The 21,105-nt window shown below is 41.9% G+C and overlaps 1 protein-coding gene across 1 annotated transcript in view; it reads left to right on the plus strand.

Moving 5' to 3' along the window:
• The window catches only part of LOC139748521 (monocarboxylate transporter 9-like), a gene marked incomplete at its 3' end in the record, with an annotated part of 51,653 nt that extends 31,548 nt beyond the window's left edge, over window positions 1–20,105 (plus strand). The window contains exons 3-5 of the mRNA XM_071661585.1: window positions 15,733–16,003; window positions 17,013–17,903; window positions 19,914–20,105. Of these exons, the coding sequence (XP_071517686.1) occupies window positions 15,733–16,003; window positions 17,013–17,903; window positions 19,914–20,105 (1,354 nt within the window). The remainder of the gene's footprint in view (window positions 1–15,732; window positions 16,004–17,012; window positions 17,904–19,913) is intronic.
• Between the last annotated feature and the right edge of the window lie 1,000 nt (window positions 20,106–21,105).

The raw sequence follows: 21,105 nt of genomic DNA on the forward strand, positions 1-21,105 counted from the left end.
CCAAATTGGAGGCGGAAGGATGGAGTGAAAAAGATTTTGTGTGATCGGGGCCTGAACATGCAGGAGGGTGAAAGGAGGGCAAGGAATAGAGTGAATTGGAGCGATGTGGTATACCGGGGTTGACGTGCTGTCAGTAGATTGAATCAAGGCATCTGAAGCGTCTGGGGTAAACCATGGAAAGTTGTGTAGGTATGTATATTTGCGTGTGTGGACGTATGTATATACATGTGTATGGGGGTGGGTTGGGCCATTTCTTTCGTCTGTTTCCTTGCGCTACCTCGCAAACGCGGGAGAGAGCGACAAAGCAAAAATATATATATATATATATATATATATATATATATATATATATAGACATAACTTTGTGTGTGTGTGAGGAAGTACCAAGAAAGAATTAGTACAGAATGGAAAAAGTTGAGAACAAAGGGCATAAGGGGAGTGGGGGAGGAATGGAATTTATTTAGGGAAGCAGTGATGGCTTGCGCAAAAGATGTTTGTGGTATGAGAAGCGTGGGAGGTAGGCAGATTACGACGGGTAGTCAGTGGTGGGATGAAGAAGTAAGATTCATAGTGAAAGAGAAGAGAGAGGCATCTGGACGATTTTTGCAAGGATATAATGCAAATTAACGGGAGATGTATAAGGGAAAGAGGCAGGAGGTCAAGAGAAAGGTGTATGAGGTGAAAGAGAGAGCAAATGAGAGTTGAGGTGAGAGAGTATCATTAAATTTTAGGGAGAATAAAAAGATGCTCTGGAAGTCGGTAAATGAAGTGCGTAACACAAGGGAATCAATGGGAAATTCAGTGAAGGGGCTAATGGGGAGTTGATAACAAGTAGTGGTGATGTGAGAAAGAGATGGAGTGAGTATTTCGAAGGTTTGTTGAAAATGTTTGATGATAGAGCTGCGGATATAGGGTGTTTTGGTCGAGGTGGTGTGCAAAGCGAGAGGGTTAGGGAGAATGATTTGGTAAACAGAGAAGAGGTTGTAAAAGCTTTGCCGAAGATGAAAGCCGGCAAGGCAGCTTGTTTGGATGGTATTGCAGTGGAATTTACTAAAAAGTGGGGTGGCTGTATAGTTGACTGGTTGGTAAGGTTATTTAATGTATGTATGACTCATGGTGAGGTGCCTCCGGATTGGCGGAATGCTTGCATAATGAAATTGTACAAAGGCAAAGGGGATAAAAGTGAGTGCTCAAATTACAGAGGCATAAGTTTGTTGAGTACTCCTGGTAAATTATATGGGAGGGTATTGATTGAGAGGGTGAAGGCATATACAGAGCATCAGATTGGCGAACAGCAGTGTGGTTTCAGAAATGGTAGAGGATGTGAGGATCAGGTGTTTGCTTTGAAAAATGTATGTGAGAAATACTTAGAAAAGCAAATGGATTTGTTTGTAGCGTTCATGAATCTGGAGAAGGCATATGATAGAGTTGATAGAGATGCTCTGTGGAAGGTATTAAGAATATATGGTGTGGGAGGCATGTTTTTAGAAGCAGTGAAAAATTTTTATCAAGGGTGTAAGGTATGTGCACGTGCAAGAAGTGAGGAAGGTGATTGGTTCTCAGTGAATGTAGGTTTGCGGCAGGGGTGTGTGATTTCTCCTTGGTTGTTTAATTTGTTTATCGATGGGGTTGTTAGGGAGGTGAATGCAAGAGTTTTGGAGAGATTGGTAATTACGCAGTCTTTTGTGGATGAGAGAGCCTGGGAGGTGAGTCAGTTGTTGTTCGCTGATGATACAGCGCTGGTGGCTGATTCGTGTGAGAAACTGCAGAAGCTGGTGACTGAGTTTGGTAAAGTGTGTCAAAGAAGAAAGCTGAAAGTAAACGTGAATAAGAGCAAGGTTACTAGGTACATTAGGGTTGAGAGACAAGTTAATTGGGAGGTAAGTTTGTATGGAGAAAAACTGGAGGATTGAGGTGCTTTAGATATCTGGGAGTGGATTTGGCAGCGGATGGAACCATGGAAGCGAAATAGAATCATAGGGTGGGGGAGGGGGCGAAAGTTTTGGGTGCATTGAAGAATGTGTGGAAGTCGAGAACATTGTCTCGGAAAGCAAAAATGGGTATGTTTGAAGAAATAGTGGTTCCAACAATGTTATATGTTTGCGAGGCGTGGGCTATGGATAGAGTTGTGCGCAGGAGGGTGGATGTGCTGGAAATGAGATGTTTGAGGACAATATGTGGCGTGAGGTGGTTTGATCGAGTAAGTAATAATAGGGTAAGAGAGATTTGTGGTAATAAAAAGAGTGTGGTGGAAAGAGCAGAAGATGGTGTTTTGAAAAGGTTTGGTCACATGGAGAGAATGAGTGAGGAAAGATTGACCAAGAGGATATATGTGTCAGAGGTGGAGGGAAGTAGGAGAAGAGGGAGACCAAATTGGAGGTGGAAAGATAGAATGAAAAAGATTTTGAGTGATCGGGGCGTGAACTTGCAGGAGGGTGAAAGACGTGCAAGGAATATAGTGAATTGGAACGATGTGTTATACCGGGGTCGACGTGTTATCAATGGATTGAACCATGGAATGTGAAGCGTCTGGGGTAAGCCATGGGAAGATCTTTGGGGCCTGGATGTGGAGAGGGAGATGTGGTTTCGGTGCATTATTACATGACAGCTAGAGACTGAGTGTGAATGAATGTGGCCTTTGTCGTCTTATCCTAGCGCTACCTCGCACACATGAGGGGGAAGGGTGTTTTTATTTCATGTCTGGCGGGGTGGCGATGGGAATGAATAAAGGCAGACAGTATGAATTATGTACACACAGCAAAAAATCTATCGCGCGTTTTTTGTACGGAACAAAATGACGCACCAGACGTGGAATAATGGAACAGTCAACATTTTCCTGTGAGATGGTGGTAGCCCTGATGTCCCTGCCCGTGGATGTCCTCATCTATCTAATGGCAACGATATATCCTTCCGTATATAGTACAGTAGATGGGATACGTAAATTGAGCATGTAAATGTAATATTCTGCACAGTAAGGCATATTGCAGTAATCATTATCTCTTGCAAAGTGTCAAATTCGTGGTGTAAAATAATATACTACTTGGTAACTACGACACCCTGCTTCATACCGGTGGTGATTTATCTGTCTGCTGGTTTAGATTAATCAGCAACCTCACGTAATATGCAGTATCACCTGTGTGACTGATAACAGTATGTCACAAACCTGGCACCACATCATAGTATTTAGTAAACCAACATGAAAAGTAATGACTCTTTTCATGGATCTGCATTAGTTAACTTCCCTTTAACAGTGAAAATCAGATTTCTACATAACATGACCATAGACATGTTGTTGGAGGTTAAGAAAGTAATCTTTGACTGTAGATTTTATTATTTCAATACTTGGTATAACCTTCTCCCGTTGCCAACACTTCATTGAGCCTTCGAGGCTTGGATGCCACTAACGTCTGCGTTGAGTTCCTACCAGAAGGGCTTCGTAGATGTTCCCATGCTTGTAAAGCATCATTTACGTATGTAGCACGACATCGATGTTGTCGGTCAGGCATGCCTTTCTGCATGGCCGCCCATACGTGCTCTATCGGGTTGAGATCAGGCGATTTTGCAGGATGTGGCAACACTGTTATACGTGGATGGCGAGCATACCACGCCTTTACAGCCCTGGATGTGTGAACTGGCCTGTTATCTTGGACGAGGTAAAATGGCTCCGGCTTTGGAAACAGCATAGCCCCCACTGAAGGTAGCAGGACCTCCTCCAGTATCTCAACATATCTAGGTCCGGTCAACTGGCCAGGCCCGACATCCACCAACTCACCGACACCAGCATCATGGATGGATCCAACCAAATAGTTCTGCACTGACGCGCCCACTCCTCCTGCTACCCACCACATGTTGTGTCTCGTATCTGGTTATATAAAATGTATAAAATTACATAAGACACGTGTGTCTTAATCATATTAGTGCAACTTTTGCTGCATATAGATTAAGATAATAACTAAGTAAATTAGAAAATATTAACTAACTTAATATATAATAATTATCTATTATGATATCACATCGTAAATGGAGATTATTGCTACAGTATTTACCTATGCCGTATAAAGTGATCATGATCACTGTTATTCACTTAAAAAATAATGACTGTGCATAACTCAAATGTAATACTGCAGCACAACAGGACGTTTCAAGCAGCAAACGACTGTGGTGGCCGTGGCACCCTGGTTTCAAAGCACTTCCGGAACGTTGTTCATGTTGGCCTCACCATAAATTGTCATTATAAAATGGAAAATATGTTATATAGCATAACCTCTGTGTGTGTGTGTGTGTGTGTGTGTGTGTGTGTGTGTGTGTGTGTTTCTGAGAGAGACAGACAGAGAAAGAGCTAACCTGGTGTTAGGATGCCGCCAAACATGTTTGTTTGCAGGGGGACCATCGCTGCAGAAGGTTTTTTCATCACAAAAGATGACGTTCTCCCAAAACTGATGTGGCTTGTCCGCATACTCCAACGCATACTCCACCCTGCTCTCCATTTTTGCCTCACTTAACACAGGTTTTGTTGCTGGTATGCGACCACGTAGCCCCTCAGAGTGATGTCTGTTTCGGACAGTTTGAGGGGTGCACTGCAGACCAAGAGTATCCCGAATGTTGCTAGCGGGCGTGAAGGGGGCGTGAGCAGCAATGACAGCTGCTATGGCCTAGGGAAAGGATGACATATTGCAAATATAACATGTGATGTGGTTGTTTCCATAACATCAAGTGGTCCAGTATACCTATATATGCAACATCATTACCTGATCATCTTCCGGGGTTGTGCAACGTGGGCGCTCACGCCGATGCCTGTTGTCTGTGTTGCCCAACTCTGCCTGTCGGCGAATCCATCGTGCTACGGTTGACCTGTGAATACCAAGACGTCTCCCAGTTTCAGAGTCGCTGTAGCCCTCATTATGAAGCTGTAGACTAGCTTCACGTGTCGCTTGTGAGGTCTCCATGGTAAAATTAGATATACCACAAAAACAACCTTTCGACATTGGCTCGCAGTGAACTATACCCGCGCTGTTTCATTGTTTCAAAGATATATCGCATGTCTCATTACATTTCCTGCATGGACACGAAATGACGGTGTAGTATAACCTTTATGGACTGCCACGAACCCAGATGTGCTATAGAATAATACAATATCAATAGTAAAACATATTCTTCCCAAATTACACCTATACAATATGAAGCTATTGTGTTTACCTGGCATCACATTGAGGTATGCTGCAGCTACCACATGCGGGGGTTGCCGCATATAGCTCTGTGTGTCTCACAGCTATATTACACACACCAATTCAAAAGTAGGGGTTCGTACTGCCTTGTATAATGTAATCTTATTGTTAATAATATAATGCCGCTCTTGTGGCACGTAACTTACATGGGTCTAGCATAGGACTCTGGAAACCTGTGGCTTCCAGGCACGTAAACCAACCATGCCGGCAAGGTACAACAGGTAGGTCAGTGATCATTACAGACGTCTTCAGACCCCCTCTGCGCGATAGTTTTTTTGTTGTGTGTACATGTGTATAAAAACATATATCTCTGTGTATATATATGTATACGTTGGGATGTATAGGTATGTATATTTGCGTGTGTGGACGTATATGTATAAACATGTGTGCGTGGGTGGGTTAGGCCATTCTTTCGTCTGTTTGCTTATATGTGTATATATATATATATATATATATATATATATATATATATATATATATATATATATATATATATATATAGATATATATATATATATATATATATATATATATATATATATATATAAGATATATATATATCTATATATATATATATATATATATATATATATATATATATATATATATATATATATATATATATATATATATGTGTGTGTGTGTACGTGTAGGAAGAGAGGAAAGTGATTGGTTCTCAGTGAATGTAGGTTTGCGGCAGGGGTGTGTGATGTCTCCATGGTTGTTTAATTTGTTTATGGATGGGGTTGTTAGGGAGGTGAATGCAAGAGTTTTGGAAAGAGGGGCAAGTATGAAGTCTGTTGGGGATGAGAGAGCTTGGGAAGTGAGTCAGTTGTTGTTCGCTGATGATACAACGCTGGTGGCTGATTCATGTGAGAAACTGCAGAAGCTGGTGACTGAGTTTGGTAAAGTGTGTGAAAGAAGAAAGTTAAGAGTAAATGTGAATAAGAGCAAGGTTATTAGGTACAGTAGGGTTGAGGGTCAAGTCAATTGGGAGGTGAGTTTGAATGGAGAAAAACTGGAGGAAGTGAAGTGTTTTAGATATCTGGGAGTGGATCTGGCAGCGGATGGAAACATGGAAGCGGAAGTGGATCATAGGGTGGGGGAGGGGGCGAAAATTCTGGGAGCCTTGAAGAATGTGTGGAAGTCGAGAACATTATCTCGGAAAGCAAAAATGGGTATGTTTGAAGGAATAGTGGTTCCAACAATGTTGTATGGTTGCGAGGCGTGGGCTATGGATAGAGTTGTGCGCAGGAGGATGGATGTGCTGGAAATGAGATGTTTGAGGACAATGTGTGGTGTGAGGTGGTTTGATCGAGTAAGTAACGTAAGGGTAAGAGAGATGTGTGGAAATAAAAAGAGCGTGGTTGAGAGAGCAGAAGAGGGTGTTTTGAAATGGTTTGGGCACATGGAGAGAATGAGTGAGGAAAGATTGACAAAGAGGATATATGTGTCGGAGGTGGAGGGAACGAGGAGAAGAGGGAGACCAAATTGGAGGTGGAAAGATGGAGTGCAAAAGATTTTGTGTGATCGGGGCCTGAACACGTAGGAGGGTGAAAGGAGGGCAAGGAATAGAGTGAATTGGAGCGATGTGGTATACCGGGGTTGACGTGCTGTCAGTGGATTGAATCAAGGCATGTGAAGCGTCTGGGGTAAACCATGGAAAGCTGTGTAGGTATTTATATTGCGTGTGTGGACGTATGTATATACATTTGTATGGGGTGGGTTGGGCCATTTCTTTCGTCTGTTTCCTTGCGCTACCTCGCAAACGCGGGAGACAGCGACAAAAAAAAAAGAAAAAAAAAATATATATATATAGAAGATGTTCTGGAAGGAGGTAAATAAAGTGCGTAAGACAAGGGAGCAAATGGGAACTTCAGTGAAGGGCGTAAATGGGGAGGTAATAACAAGTAGTGGTGATGTGAGAAAGAGATGGAGTGAGTATTTTGAAGGTTTGTTCAATGTGTTTGATGATAGAGTGGCAGATATAGGGTGTTTTGGTCGAGGTGGTGTGCAAAGTGAGAGGGTTAGGGAAAATGATTTGGTAAACAGAGAAGAGGTAGTAAAAGCTTTGCGGAAGATGAAAGCCGGCAAGGCAGCAGGTTTGGATGGTGCTGCAGTGGAATTTATTTGAAAAGGTGGTGACTGTATTATTGACTGATTGGTAAGGTTATTTAATGTATGTATGACTCATGGTGAGGTGCCTGAGGATTGGCGGAATGCGTGCATAGTGCCATTGTACAAAGGCAAAGGGGATAAGAGTGAGTGCTCAAATTTCAGAGGTATAAGTTTGTTGAGTATTCCTAGGAAATTATATGGGAGGGTATTGATTGAGAGGGTGAAGGCATGTACAGAGCATCAGATTGGGGAAGAGCAGTGTGGTTTCAGAAGTGGTAGAGGATGTGTGGATCAGGTGTTTGCTTTGCAGAATGTATGTGAGATATACTTAGAAAAGCAAATGGATTTGTATGTAGCATTTATGGATCTGGAGAAGGCATATGATAGAGTTGATAGAGATGCTCTGTTGAAGGTATTAAGAATATATGGTGTGGGAGGCAAGTTGTTAGAAGCAGTGAAAAGTTTTTATCGAGGATGTAAGGCATGTGTACGTGTAGGAAGAGAGGAAAGTGATTGGTTCTCAGTGAATGAAGGTTTGCGGCAGGGGTGTGTGATGTCTCCATGGTTGTTTAATTTGTTTATGGATGTGGCTGTTAGGGAGGTGAATGCAAGAGTTTTGGAAAGAGGGGCAAGTATAAAGTCTGTTGTGGATGAGAGAGCTTGGGAAGTAAGTTGTTGTTCGCTGATGATACAACGCTGGTGGCTGATTCATATGAGAAACTGCAGAAGCTGGTGACTGAGTTTCGTAAAGTGTGTGAAAGAAGAAAGTTAAGAGTAAATGTGAATAAGAGCAATGTTATTAGGTACAGTAAGGATGAGGTTCAAATCAATTGGGAGGTAAGTTTGAATGGAGAAAAACTGGAGGAAGTAAAGTGTTTTAGATATCTGGGAGTGGATCTGGCAGCGGATGGAACCATGGAAGCGGAAGTGGATCATAGGGTGAGGGAGGGGGCGAAAATCCTGGGAGCCTTGAAGAATGTGTGGAAGTCGAGAACATTATCTCGGAAAGCAAAAATGGGTATGTTTGAAGGAATAGTGGTTCCAACAATTTTGTATGGTTGCGAGGCGTGGGCTATGGATAGAGTTGTGCGCAGGAGGGTGGATGTGCTGGAAATGAGATGTTTGAGGACAATGTGTGGTGTGAGGTGGTTTGATCGAGTAAGTAACGTAAGGGTAAGAGAGATGTGTGGAAATAAAAAGAGCGTGGTTGAGAGAGCAGAAGAGGGTGTTTTGAAATGGTTTGGGCACATGGAGTGAATGAGTGAGGAAAGATTGACAAAGAGGATATGTGTGTCGTAGGTGGAGGGAACGAGGAGAAGTGGGAGACCAAATTGGAGGTGGAAAGATGGGATGAAAAAGATTTTGTGTGATGGAGGCCTGAACATGCAGGAGGGTGAAAGGCGGGCAAGGATTAGAGTGAATTGGATCTATGTGGTATACCGGGATTGACGTGCTGTCAGTGGATTGAATCAGGACATATGAAGCGTCTGGGGTAAACCATGGAAAGCTGTGTAGGTATGTATATTTGCGTGTGTGGACGTATATTTATATACATGTGTATGGGGGTGGGTTGGGCCATTTCTTTCGTCTGTTTCCTTGCGCTACCTCGCAAACGCGGGAGACAGCGACAAAGCAAAAATAAAGGAAAAAGAATTGTATATATATATATATATACATATATATATATATATATATATATATATATATATATATATATATATATATATATATATATATATATATATATATATATATATATATATATACATATATATATATATATATATATATATATATATATATATATATACATATATATATATATATATATATATATATATATATATATATATATATATATATGTATATATATATATATATATGTATATATATATATATATATATATATATATATATATATATATATATATATATATATATATATATATATATATATATATATATATGGAAGGACCATTGCAACACAGAACTTTTTTTAAAGGGGAAGTAGATGTTTATAGTTGTGTTACTGGAGTGATAGTTTTCATACATAGTGCTTTGACAAGAAAATAGTGAAATTGGAAAAAATGCAGCTTAGATAATGGAAGCTTATTGATACAGTGGTTAAATTGATGAGAACTACCACTGACGTTTGTGTAAATAAATTAAACATATCCTTTCCATAGCCAGAGGTTGAACCATTATGTGACATTCATTTTTTCATCTCAATTCAAGCTAGAAGTTTCAGTTTTTCAAATTGTTTCTTACATTTTTCACATGTATATATATGTATGTGTGTGTGTGTGTATATGTGCGTGTGTGTGTGTATGTGTGTGTATGTGTATATATATATACGTATATTATCCCTGGGGATAAGGGTGAAAGAATACTTCCCATGCATTCCTCGCGTGTCGTAGAAAGCGACTAGAGGGGACGGGAGCGGGGGGCCAGAAATCCTCCCCTCCTTGTATTTTTTTTAACTTTCTAAAATGGGAAACAGAAGAAGGAGTCACGCGGGGAGTGCTCATCCTCCTCGAAGGCTCAGATTGGGGTGCCTAAATGTGTGTGGATGTAACCAAGATGTGAAAAAAGGAGAGATAGGTAGTATGTTTGAGGAAAGGAACCTGGATGTTTTGGCTCTGAGTGAAACGAAGCTCAAGGGTAAAGGGGAAGAGTGGTTTGGGAATGTCTTGGGAGTAAAGTCAGGGGTTAGAGAGAGGACAAGAGCAAGGGAAGGAGTAGCAGTACTCCTGAAACAGGAGTTGTGGAAGTATATGATAGAATGTAAGAAAGTAAATTCTCGATTAATATGGGTAAAACTGAAAGTTGATGGAGAGAGATGGGTGATTATTGGTGCATATGCACCTGGGCATGAGAAGAAAGATCATGAGAGGCAAGTGTTTTGGGAGCAGCTGAATGAGTGTGTTAGTGGTTTTGATGCACGAGACCGGGTTATAGTGTTGGGTGATTTGAATGCAAAGGTGAGTAATGTAGCAGTTGAGGGAAAAATTGGTATACATGGGGTGTTCAGTGTTGTAAATGGAAATGGTGAAGAGCTTGTAGATTTATGTGCTGAAAAAGGACTGATGATTGGGAATACCTGGTTTAAAAAGCGAGATATATATAAGTATACTTATGTAAGTAGGAGAGATGGCCAGAGAGCGTTATTGGATTACGTGTTAATTGACAGGCGCGCGAAAGAGAGACTTTTGGATGTTAATGTGCTGAGAGGTGCAACTGGAGGGATGTCTGATCATTATCTTGTGGAGGCTAAGGTGAAGATTTGTATGGGTTTTCAGAAAAGAAGAGTGAATGTTGGCGTGAAGAGGGTGGTGAGAGTAAGTGAGCTTGGGAAGGAGACTTGTGTGAGGAAGTACCAGGAGAGACTGAATACAGAATGGAAAAAGGTGAGAAGAATGGAAGTAAGGGGAGTGGGGGAGGAATGGGATGTATTTAGAGAATCATTGATGGATTGCGCAAAAGATGCTTGTGGCATGAGAAGATTGGGAGGTGGGTTGATTAGAAAGGGTAGTGAGTGGTGGGATGAAGAAGTAAGAGTATTAGTGAAAGAGAAGAGAGAGGCATTTGGGCGATTTTTGCAGGGAAAAAATGAAATTGAGTGGGAGACGTATAAAAGAAAGAGACAGGAGGTCAAGAGAAAGGTGCAAGAGGTGAAAAAAAGGGCAAATGAGAGTTGGGGTGAGAGAGTATCATTGAATTTTAGGGAGAATAAAAAGATGTTCTGGAAGGAGGTAAATAAAGTGCGTAAGACAAGGGAGCAAATGGGAACTTCAGTGAAGGGCGCAAATGGGGAGGTGATAACAAGTAGTGGTGATGTGATAAGGAGATGGAGTGAGTATTTTCAAGGTAAATTCTGGGGCGAAAATTCTGGGAGCCTTGAAGAATTGTGGAAGTCGAGAACATTATCTCGGAAAGCAAAAATGGGTATTTTTGAAGGAATAGTGGTTCCAACAATGTTGTATGGTTGCGAGGCGTGGACTATGGATAGAGTTGTACGCAGGAGGATGGATGTGTTGGAAATGAGATGTTTGAGGATAATGTGTGGTGTGTGGTGGTTTGATCGAGTAAGTAACGCAAGGGTAAGAGAGATGTGTGGAAATAAAAAGAGCTTGGTTGAGAGAGCAGAAGAGGGTGTTTTGAAATGGTTTGGTCAAATGGAGAGAATGAGTGAGGAAAGATTGACCAAGAGGATATATGTGTCGGAGGTGGAGGGAACGAGGAGAAGAGGGAGACCAAATTGGAGGTGGAAAGATGGAGTGAAAAAGATTTTGTGTGATCGGGGCTTGAACATGCAGGAGGGTGAAAGGAGGGCAAAGAATAGAGTGAATTGAATCGATGTGGTATACCGGGGTTGACGTGCTGTCAGTGGATTGAATCAAGGCATGTGTATGGGGGTGGGTTGGGCCATTTCTTTCGTCTGTTTCCTTGCGCTACCTCGCAAACGCGGGAGACAGCGACAAAGCAAAAAAAAAAGAAAAAAAAGAAAATATATGGAAGGAGGTAAATAAAGTCCTTAAGACAAGGGAGCAAATGGGAACTTCAGTGAAGGGCGCTAATGGGGAGGTGATAACAAGTAGTGGTGATGTGAGAAGATGGAGTGAGTATTTTGAAGGTTTTTGAATGTGTTTGATGATAGCGTGGCAGATATAGGGTGTTTTGGTCGAGGTGGTGTGCAAAGTGAGAGGGGTAGGGAAAATTATTTTGTAAACGGAGAAGAGGTAGTAAAAGCTTTGCGGAAGATGAAAGCCGGCAAGGCAGCAGGTTTGGATGGTATTGCGGTGGAATCTATTAAAAAACGGGGTGACTGTATTGTTGACTGGTTGGTAAGGTTATTCAATGTATGTATGACTCATGGTGAGGTGCCTGAGAATTGGCGGAATGCGTGAATAGTGCCATTGTACAAAGACAAAGGGGATAAGTGTGAGTGCTCAAATTACAGAGGTATAAGTTTGTTGAGTATTCCTAGGAAATTATATGAGAGGGTATTCATTGAGAGCGTGAAGGCATGTACAAAGCATCAGAATGGGGAAGAGCATTGTGGTTTCAGAAGTGGTAGAGGATGTGTGGATCAGGTGTTTGCTTTGAAGAATGTATGTGAGAAATACTTAGAATAGCAAATGGATTTGTATGTAGCTTTTATGGATCTGGAGAAGGCATATGACAGAGTTGATAGAGATGCTCTGTGGAAGGTATTAAGAAAATATGAAGTGGGAGGCAAGTTGTTAGAAGCAGTGAAAAGTTTTTATCGAGGATGTAAGGCATGTGTACGTGTAGGAAGAGAGTAAAGTGACTGGTTCTCAGTGAATGTAGGTTTGCGGCAGGGGTGTTTGATGTCTCCATGGTTGTTTAATTTGTTTATGGATAGGGTTGTTAGGGAGGTGAATGCAAGAGTTTTGGAAAGAGTGGCAAGTATGAAGTCAGTTGGGATGAGAGAGCTTGGGAAGTGAGTCAGTTGTTGTTCGCTGATGATACAGCGCTGGTGGCTGATTCATGTGAGAAACTGCAGAAGCTGGTGACTGAGTTTGGTAAAGTGTGTGAAAGAAGAATGTTAAGAGTAAATGTGAATAAGAGCAAGGTTATTAGGTACAGTAGGGTTGAGGGTCAAGTCAATTGGGAGGTAAGTTTGTATGGAGAAAAACTGGAGGAATTAAAGTGTTTTAGATATCTGGGAGTGGATCTGGCAGCGGATGGAACCATGGAAGCGGAAGTGAATCATAAGGAGGGGGAGGGGGCGAGAATCCTGGGAGCCTTGAAGAATGTGTGGAAGTCGAGAACATTATCTCGGAAAGCAAAAATGGGTATGTTTGAAGGAATAGTGGTTCCAACAATGTTGTATGGTTGCGAGGCGTGGGCTATGGATAGAGTTGTGCGCAGGAGGGTGGATGTGCTGGATTTGAGATGTTTGAGGACAATGTGTGGTGTAAGGTGGTTTGATCGAGTAAGTAATGTAAGGGTAAGAGAGATGTGTGGAAATAAAAAGAGCGTGGTTGAGAGAGCAGAAGAGGGTGTTTTGAAATGGTTTGGGCACATGGAGAGAATGAGTGAGGAAAGATTGACCAAGAGGATATATGTGTCGGAGGTGGAGGGAACGAGGAGAAGTGGTAGACCAAATTGGAGGTGGAAAGATGGAGTGAAAAAGATTTTGAGTGATCGGGGCCTGAACATGCAGGAGGGTGAAAGGCGGGCAAGGAGTAGAGTGAATTGGATCGATATGGTATACCGGGGTTGACGTGCTGTCATTGGATTGAATCAGGGTATGTGAAGCGTCTGGGGTAAACCATGGAAAGTTGTGTGGGGCTGGATGTGGAAAGGAGCTGTGGTTTCGGGCATTATTGCATGATAGCTAGAGACTGAGTGTGAACGAATTGGGCCTTTGTTGTCTCTTCCTAGCGCTACCTTGCACACATAAGAGGGGAGGGGGATGGTATTCCATGTGTGGCGAGGTGGCGATGGGAAAGAATAAAGGCAGACAGTGTGAATTGTGTTCATGGGTATATATGTATGTGTCTGTGTGTGTATATGTATGTGTACATTGAGATGTATAGGTATGTATATTGTCGTGTGTGGACGTGTATGTATATACATGTGTATGGGGGTGGGTTGGGCCATTTCTTTCGTCTGTTTCCTTGCGCTACCTTGCACACGCGGGAAACAGCAACAAAGCAGAATAAATAAATAAATATATATATATATATGTATATTTTTTTTTTTTTTTTCATACTATTCTCCATTTCCCGCATTAGCGAGGTAGCGCTAAGAACAGAGGACTGGGCCTTTGAGGGAATATCCTCACCTGGCCCCCTTCTCTGTTCCTTCTTTTGGAAAAAAAAAAAAAAAAAAAAAATATATATATTTTTTTTTTTATTTATTTATTATACTTCGTCGCTGTCTCCCGCGTTTGCGAGGTAGCGCAAGGAAACAGACGAAAGAAATGGCCCAACCCCCCCCCCATACACATGTATATACATACGTCCACACACGCAAATATACATACCTACACAGCTTTCCATGGTTTACCCCAGACGCTTCACATGCCTTGCTTCAATCCACTGACAGCACGTCAACCCCGGTATACCACATCGCTCCAATTCACTCTATTCCTTGCCCTCCTTTCACCCTCCTGCATGTTCAGGCCCCGATCACACAAAATCTTTTTCACTACATCTTTCCACCTCCAATTTGGTCTCCCTCTTCTCCTTGTTCCCTCCACCTCCGACACATATATCCTCTTAGTCAATCTTTCCTCACTCATCCTCTCCATGTGCCCAAACCACTTCAAAACACCCTCTTCTGCTCTCTCAACCACGCTCTTTTTATTTCCACACATCTCTCTTACCCTTACGTTACTCACTCGATCAAACCACCTCACACCACACATTGTCCTCAAACATCTCATTTCCAGCACATCCATCCTCCTGCGCACAACTCTATCCATAGCCCACGCCTCGCAACCATTCAACATTGTTGGAACCACTATTCCTTCAAGCATACCCATTTTTGCTTTCCGAGATAATGTTCTCGACTTCCACACATTCTTCAAGGCCCCCAGGATTCTCGCCCCCTCCCACACCCTATGATCCACTTCCGCTTCCATGGTTCCATCCGCTGCCAGATCCACTCCCAGATATCTAAAACACTTCACTTCCTCCAGTTTTTCTCCATTCAAACTCACCTCCCAATTGACTTGACCCTCAACCCTACTGTACCTAATAACCTTGCTCTTATTCACATTTACTCTTAACTTTCTTCTTCCACACACTTTTCCAAACTCAGTCACCAGCTTCTGCAGTTTCTCACATGAATCAGCCACCAGCGCTGTATCATCAGCGAACAACAACTGACTCACTTCCCAAGCTCTCTCATCCCCAACAGACTTCATACTTGCCCCTCTTTCCAAAACTCTTGCATTTACCTCCCTAACAACCCCATCCATAAACAAATTAAACAACCATGGAGACATCACACACCCCTGCCGCAAACCTACATTCACTGAGAACCAATCACTTTCCTCTCTTCCTACACGTACACATGCCTTACATCCTCGATAAAAACTTTTCACTGCTTCTAACAACTTTCCTCCCACACCATATATTCTTAATACCTTCCTGAATGTTGTTGTTGGCATAACCAATGAGTGCACGCTGCTTTAGGTCTGAGGGGCGTTGTGTTAAGTGACGTCATCATTCCTTTCCATGCTTTCGTTGAGTAAAATCAACGGTCGAGTTCATCGATCTGCAGATGTATGATTGGTGATCTCTCCTTGACACTGTTAGGAACACCAATATTCCTGGAATGTGTTCGTGAACCCACAAATATATGTTAATGAACACTTTGGATATGTAGCACAAAATGTTCACTCTTTTTCCAGATGCTGTACCTGTCTGTCGATTCGTTCTTTGGAGTCCTTTTTTCTGGCTACCTTCTGGAGAAAGGCACGTCTTCTGTTGGTACCTCCTGGGTCTTCAATATTCAGATTTTTGTTAGAGATCTCGAAGCGCCACTAATCCGTCCTCTGGCGATGAAGTTTGGCTGGAGAAGAATTGGCTACATTGGAGTGTTCATGTCGTCATTTTCAGTTATCCTCTCTGCCTTCTCACCATCAGCCGAATTTCTTTTCTTTTCTCACTCTCTCCTATCAGGTGAGTGGTTGTGATATGGACACCACTATATACCTTAGGTGACTGATAGATATCACAGCTCCTAAATACACTGACGGATATGTACTATATGTATGCATGCTCTGGTGAGTAAATCGGCCTCACCAGAATTGGTATAAACAGAATACTTAAGCTAATTTGTTGCCACATAATCATCATACGAAACCTACCTTAAATGACATCCGACTTTGATGGAGAAGAGGCAGAGCAATAGGTGGGAGTGAACCCTAGGATACTCAGACTGGCAATAGATAGTCTGGGATTCGGCCTCTTGCAATTGAACGCTGTTTTTCAGTATTCCTGGCGAACTAGCAATAATTTCTAAGGACAGTATGACTTTCTGTGTTGTGCAAGCATATTACAACAGTATCGATAAAGTATTGCCTGAAGCATTTTGTATCTAACTACATTACGATAGTATATACATTTAGAGCATATGATTAATGGTTATTAAAGGAAGAAAAGTAATAATTGCATAGGTAAAGGTCAGATAAGTGAAGGGAAGCGAGAGGAAGATCATGTAAGAGACGATACGTCAGCAGATGGCAGCTACCACAGGCATCACTACGGACTGTGAATAGAGAAGCAGGTCAAGATGAAAATGAGAGCTGATACAGACATGAATCTCACTGACGAGTAATATGAAGTAGACAGAGAATACATAAGAATCTTACTTTACATTGACTGAGAACTTCTTTAAGCTTTTAGTACAATACCGTTCATGTCTCCTTTGGGATCTTAAGTTCCTGATTATTCATTACCATTTCCATTCTTGTGTTTCATCATCTTGTACCATATGTACCTGGAAAATATGAAACTGGATCAATAGTAATGTTTAAAATTGCTAGAATCCGTGTTAAGCCAGTGTCAGTATTAGTTTCCATTATGGACATTAATGTACACATATAAATCAACTTTTTTCGGTTTACGCCTTGAGGTGGCATCAGATGGCTTGCTAAAGAGGTAACTGTCACGTCTCATTTACTCGCAGGTCTTGGTATGGGTCTGGTGATTGGGATGTCCTTCATTATACTTCCACTGTACTTTGATCGACGACGTGGCTTGGCTAACACTTTCTTGATGGCAGGGATCTGCTTGGGACACATCTTCATTCCTCCATTTGTTCATTACTTACTGGACAATTACGGCTACAAGGGTGGAGCTCTCATATATGGTGCTATGTTAATGAATGGGTTTGTGGCCGTCTCCTTGTTCCATCCTGTTGAGTGGCACATGAAGCCTCGTCGGAAGACAGACCAGCCTCCAGAAAGTCTTGCGCCTTTGATACCACAAAAAGGAGGCAGTGATGATCCTCAGGAGTCGATGAATCTGCTGGACGTCGTCCCTCAACATGAAGGAACCAAAGAGGAATCAGACTGGCTGGCTGTTGCAGATCAAGTGAAAGTCAAGAGAACGCGACGTGATACAAGTCACCGGGTGAGTGAATGTTCACAAGAGTCAGTGATTTCAAATATCTTGTCTGGAAATATTGTTTCAGACACGAACTGTGCTCCTCCTGACAACAAGGAAGGGTATAAGGGTAACAGGTGTTTGGGCGTGATCAAGACACTGTGGATAATCCTGGTGCGCGTGGCGCACAAAACTAAATCTGATGTGGGTATTTTACGTTCAAGTCGTGTGTTCATTATTTCTCTAGCCAACACGCTCATTTTTAGCAGCTACTACAACTTTATAATGATGGTGCCATTCGTGATGGAGTCAGAAGGCCACAGCCTACAAGACTCCGCCTGGTGCATATCTGTGATGGGCATCTGTAACCTGGCGACCCGCCTTATCGTCTCTCCTTTATCTGACTGGAAGAGGTTCGACAAGCGCCTCTGTATAATGTCTGGTTGTGTCGTCATGGGATCCGCGATACTTGGTAAGGTACATCAGCTTTTGTTGTGCTCATATTAGAGGTGCAGTCACTATGTTCACAATTTCTTGTAAAATAATGTTTCTTTTTATACTGTGACTAGATTATCTTATCATGTCAGAAGACGGAAGATGATAATAAACTTACATCTTTGTACATCACTCTGCTCTCATATTATCTACACACACACACACACACACACACACACACACACACACACACACACACACACACACAGAGACACACACACACAGAGACACACACACACACACACATTCACGCACACACACACACACACACACACACACACACACACACACACACACACACACACACACACACACACACACACACACACACACACACACACACACACACACACACACACACACAAACACACACAATAGGTTAAGACCCCCAGCGGAGTACCATAGGGTTTAGTTCTGGGATCATTATTCTTTTTGATGTATATATAAATGACTCAAAAGAAGAAAGGACTCCAACCTGAATGAGTTTGCAGATGATGCAAAGGTCATGAGGGAAGTGGAGAGAGATGAGAACTGCATCAGCTTAAAAGGGGACTTGGACCGAGTTCATAGTTGCTCTGACACATGTTTTATGACGACCAACTTGAGTGAATTCAAAGTAATGAGTCGGGTCACAGTGAGAGAAGATCTCGATGTAATTATTATCTAGCAAGAAACAAGCTGTGTGTGAGACGGACCTGGGAGTCGACATCGTTCCTAACGTGACGAATGAGTTCCTCCTTTGGACGATAGTGAAGGAGGCCTTCCATCTGCTGGTAAAATAGAAATGCATTCAAATTCATGGAAAAAGATATATTAAACAAAGCTGTTCATATCCTTTGGTACATGAGACCAAAACTGAAGTATCTTTCTCAAGTTTGATCGCCACATCTAAGGAAGCACAAGGTAGTCAATAGAGAAAGTCCAAAGAAAATCAACAAAATAATACCAGAATTAAAGCAGCTAAGTTTCAGGGCAAGGCCAAAGGCTTTACATTTGTACGTCTTAGAAGACGGAAGAATGAAAGGTGACCTGAGCACTACTTCTGTTTTTGAAATATACTGATGACATAGACACTGAACAGTTCAACGAGAGTTGTAGGAATAGAACAACCAGAGGACAACATGAAATTAAGAGAGATTCAAAACAGCACTTTCCTTGTATAAGAGTGATGGATGAATGGGATAAAAAGGCTGAACACATGGTATATGCAAACAGCAAACAGAAGTTGCACAACAGCCTCCCGTACAAAAAAAACACGTAATTACAAGTGGAAAATTACTGATAAGTTGAATAAATACACTACTTGTTATATACACTGCACACTGCTATGATGTAAGACACAACAACAACTGTTATATCGTGCCAGCTGCTATGATCTACCATTCATAATATTATTGTTATACAGCACACGCTGCCCTGGTGTAGATACGCACTCTGCATTTGTTATACATCACATCTTGCCATGATCTAACCCAACACAATTCGCGTTATACAGTTCACGTTCCCATGATCAAACACACACACACACACAACGTACGTTACAAAGTGCATCCTGCCATAATCTGACACCCGTACATCTTGTAATTACACAGCTCACACTGACGATTATCTAACTCACGTACTACTTGTGTTATATAATGGATCCTGCCATGATCTAATACACACATCTTGTGTGTTCTACAGTGCATGATGCCACGTAGTAACACACCATGCACTACTTGTGTTATCCAGTTCATATTGTCATGATCTAGCACATGCGCACTGCATGTCTTATACAGTGAATGTTGCCATGATCTAACACACACAAACTCGTACTATACAGTGCATGCTGTCATCCTCTAACACACACAAATTCACACTCACACAGCTGATGATTTCAATACACTCTCTTAAACTCTTGATGACCCAGCATCATATTAACCATGTAATGATGCTCAGATGATCAGTTCATACATAAAGCAAATTGTATTATGTTTTCTTCCCTCAGTGTTTTCCTTCGTGACGGACCTCACGTGGATAACTGTGGCATTAGCGGCCTCCGGCCACAGTATTGGTGCTGCCACCACCTTCCACACTTTAGTCATGATACAGTACCTGGGCATAGAGAACTTGGCAGCCATGTTCGGAGTTTCTTCCCTTATGGAGGGATGTAGTCTTCTGATCATCGGACCTACGATAGGTAGGTACATACAGCTCACTCCTTCCAACCATCTCCCCATTTCTCTCACTTCCACCATCTCCAAATTCTTTTGAATTTTTCCATGATTCTTACTTTCTCAAGCATCTATAATCCCATTTCTTCTTTCTGATCACCAATACGGCTTTCACAGAACGAGATCTACTTGTGTCTTCTCTCCTATATTAATAGCCTCTGGTCTTTCTCTCTCAAAGATTCTGGTGGAAAATTTACCAAGGCTCCAAACATCTTCAAATCAACCCGACAGAGTGAGGCATAAGTCTCTCCTTTCTAAACTTCCTATCTTTAGTTTTTCCGTTTCTTCATTCTAAGTCGACCCATTGCAGTGACCGTTAATGGAGCAACTTCTTTTCTTCTGTATCATCATCAAACAACAATTGACTCACTTCCTAGGCCCCCTTATTCCTGCAGTCTGTATACTCGCCCCTCTTACCAACAGTTTCATTTACCTTCCTCATCATCCAATTCATGAACAAATTTAACGGCCATAGTGGCACTCATACACTCTCGCCACAGACCAGGTTTCACTTGAGACCACTCACTCTCCTCTCTTCCTACTCGTACACACACCTTAAATAGTTGATAAAAAGTCTCATATATTGTACACCATAGAGTGTTATACCTTCCAAAAGCATCTCTGTCAACCCTATCATGTGCTTCCTACAGATCCAAAAATGACACATAAAAATCCCGCTATTTTTCTAAGTATATCTTACGCGTACTCTTTAAAGAAAACACCTACCACGTCTGACACCATATATATATATATATATATATATATATATATATCATACAAACCTCCAACAGCCAGGATCGAACCCGGGACCCCTGTGCAAGAGGCAGGCATGCTAACCGCTAGGCTATGGGATTGTATGATAGGAAACAACTATTCGAAATACTAAGTACTCGAATACCCTTCGTCTCACAATGGCGAGCAACGGGGTCTATACCGGTTATTTCGAACAGACGCACATAGCCAGCT

This window comes from Panulirus ornatus, unplaced genomic scaffold (genome assembly GCF_036320965.1).
Source record: "Panulirus ornatus isolate Po-2019 unplaced genomic scaffold, ASM3632096v1 CTG_5919_pilon, whole genome shotgun sequence".
In the NCBI taxonomy this organism is placed as follows: Eukaryota; Metazoa; Arthropoda; class Malacostraca; order Decapoda; family Palinuridae; genus Panulirus; species Panulirus ornatus.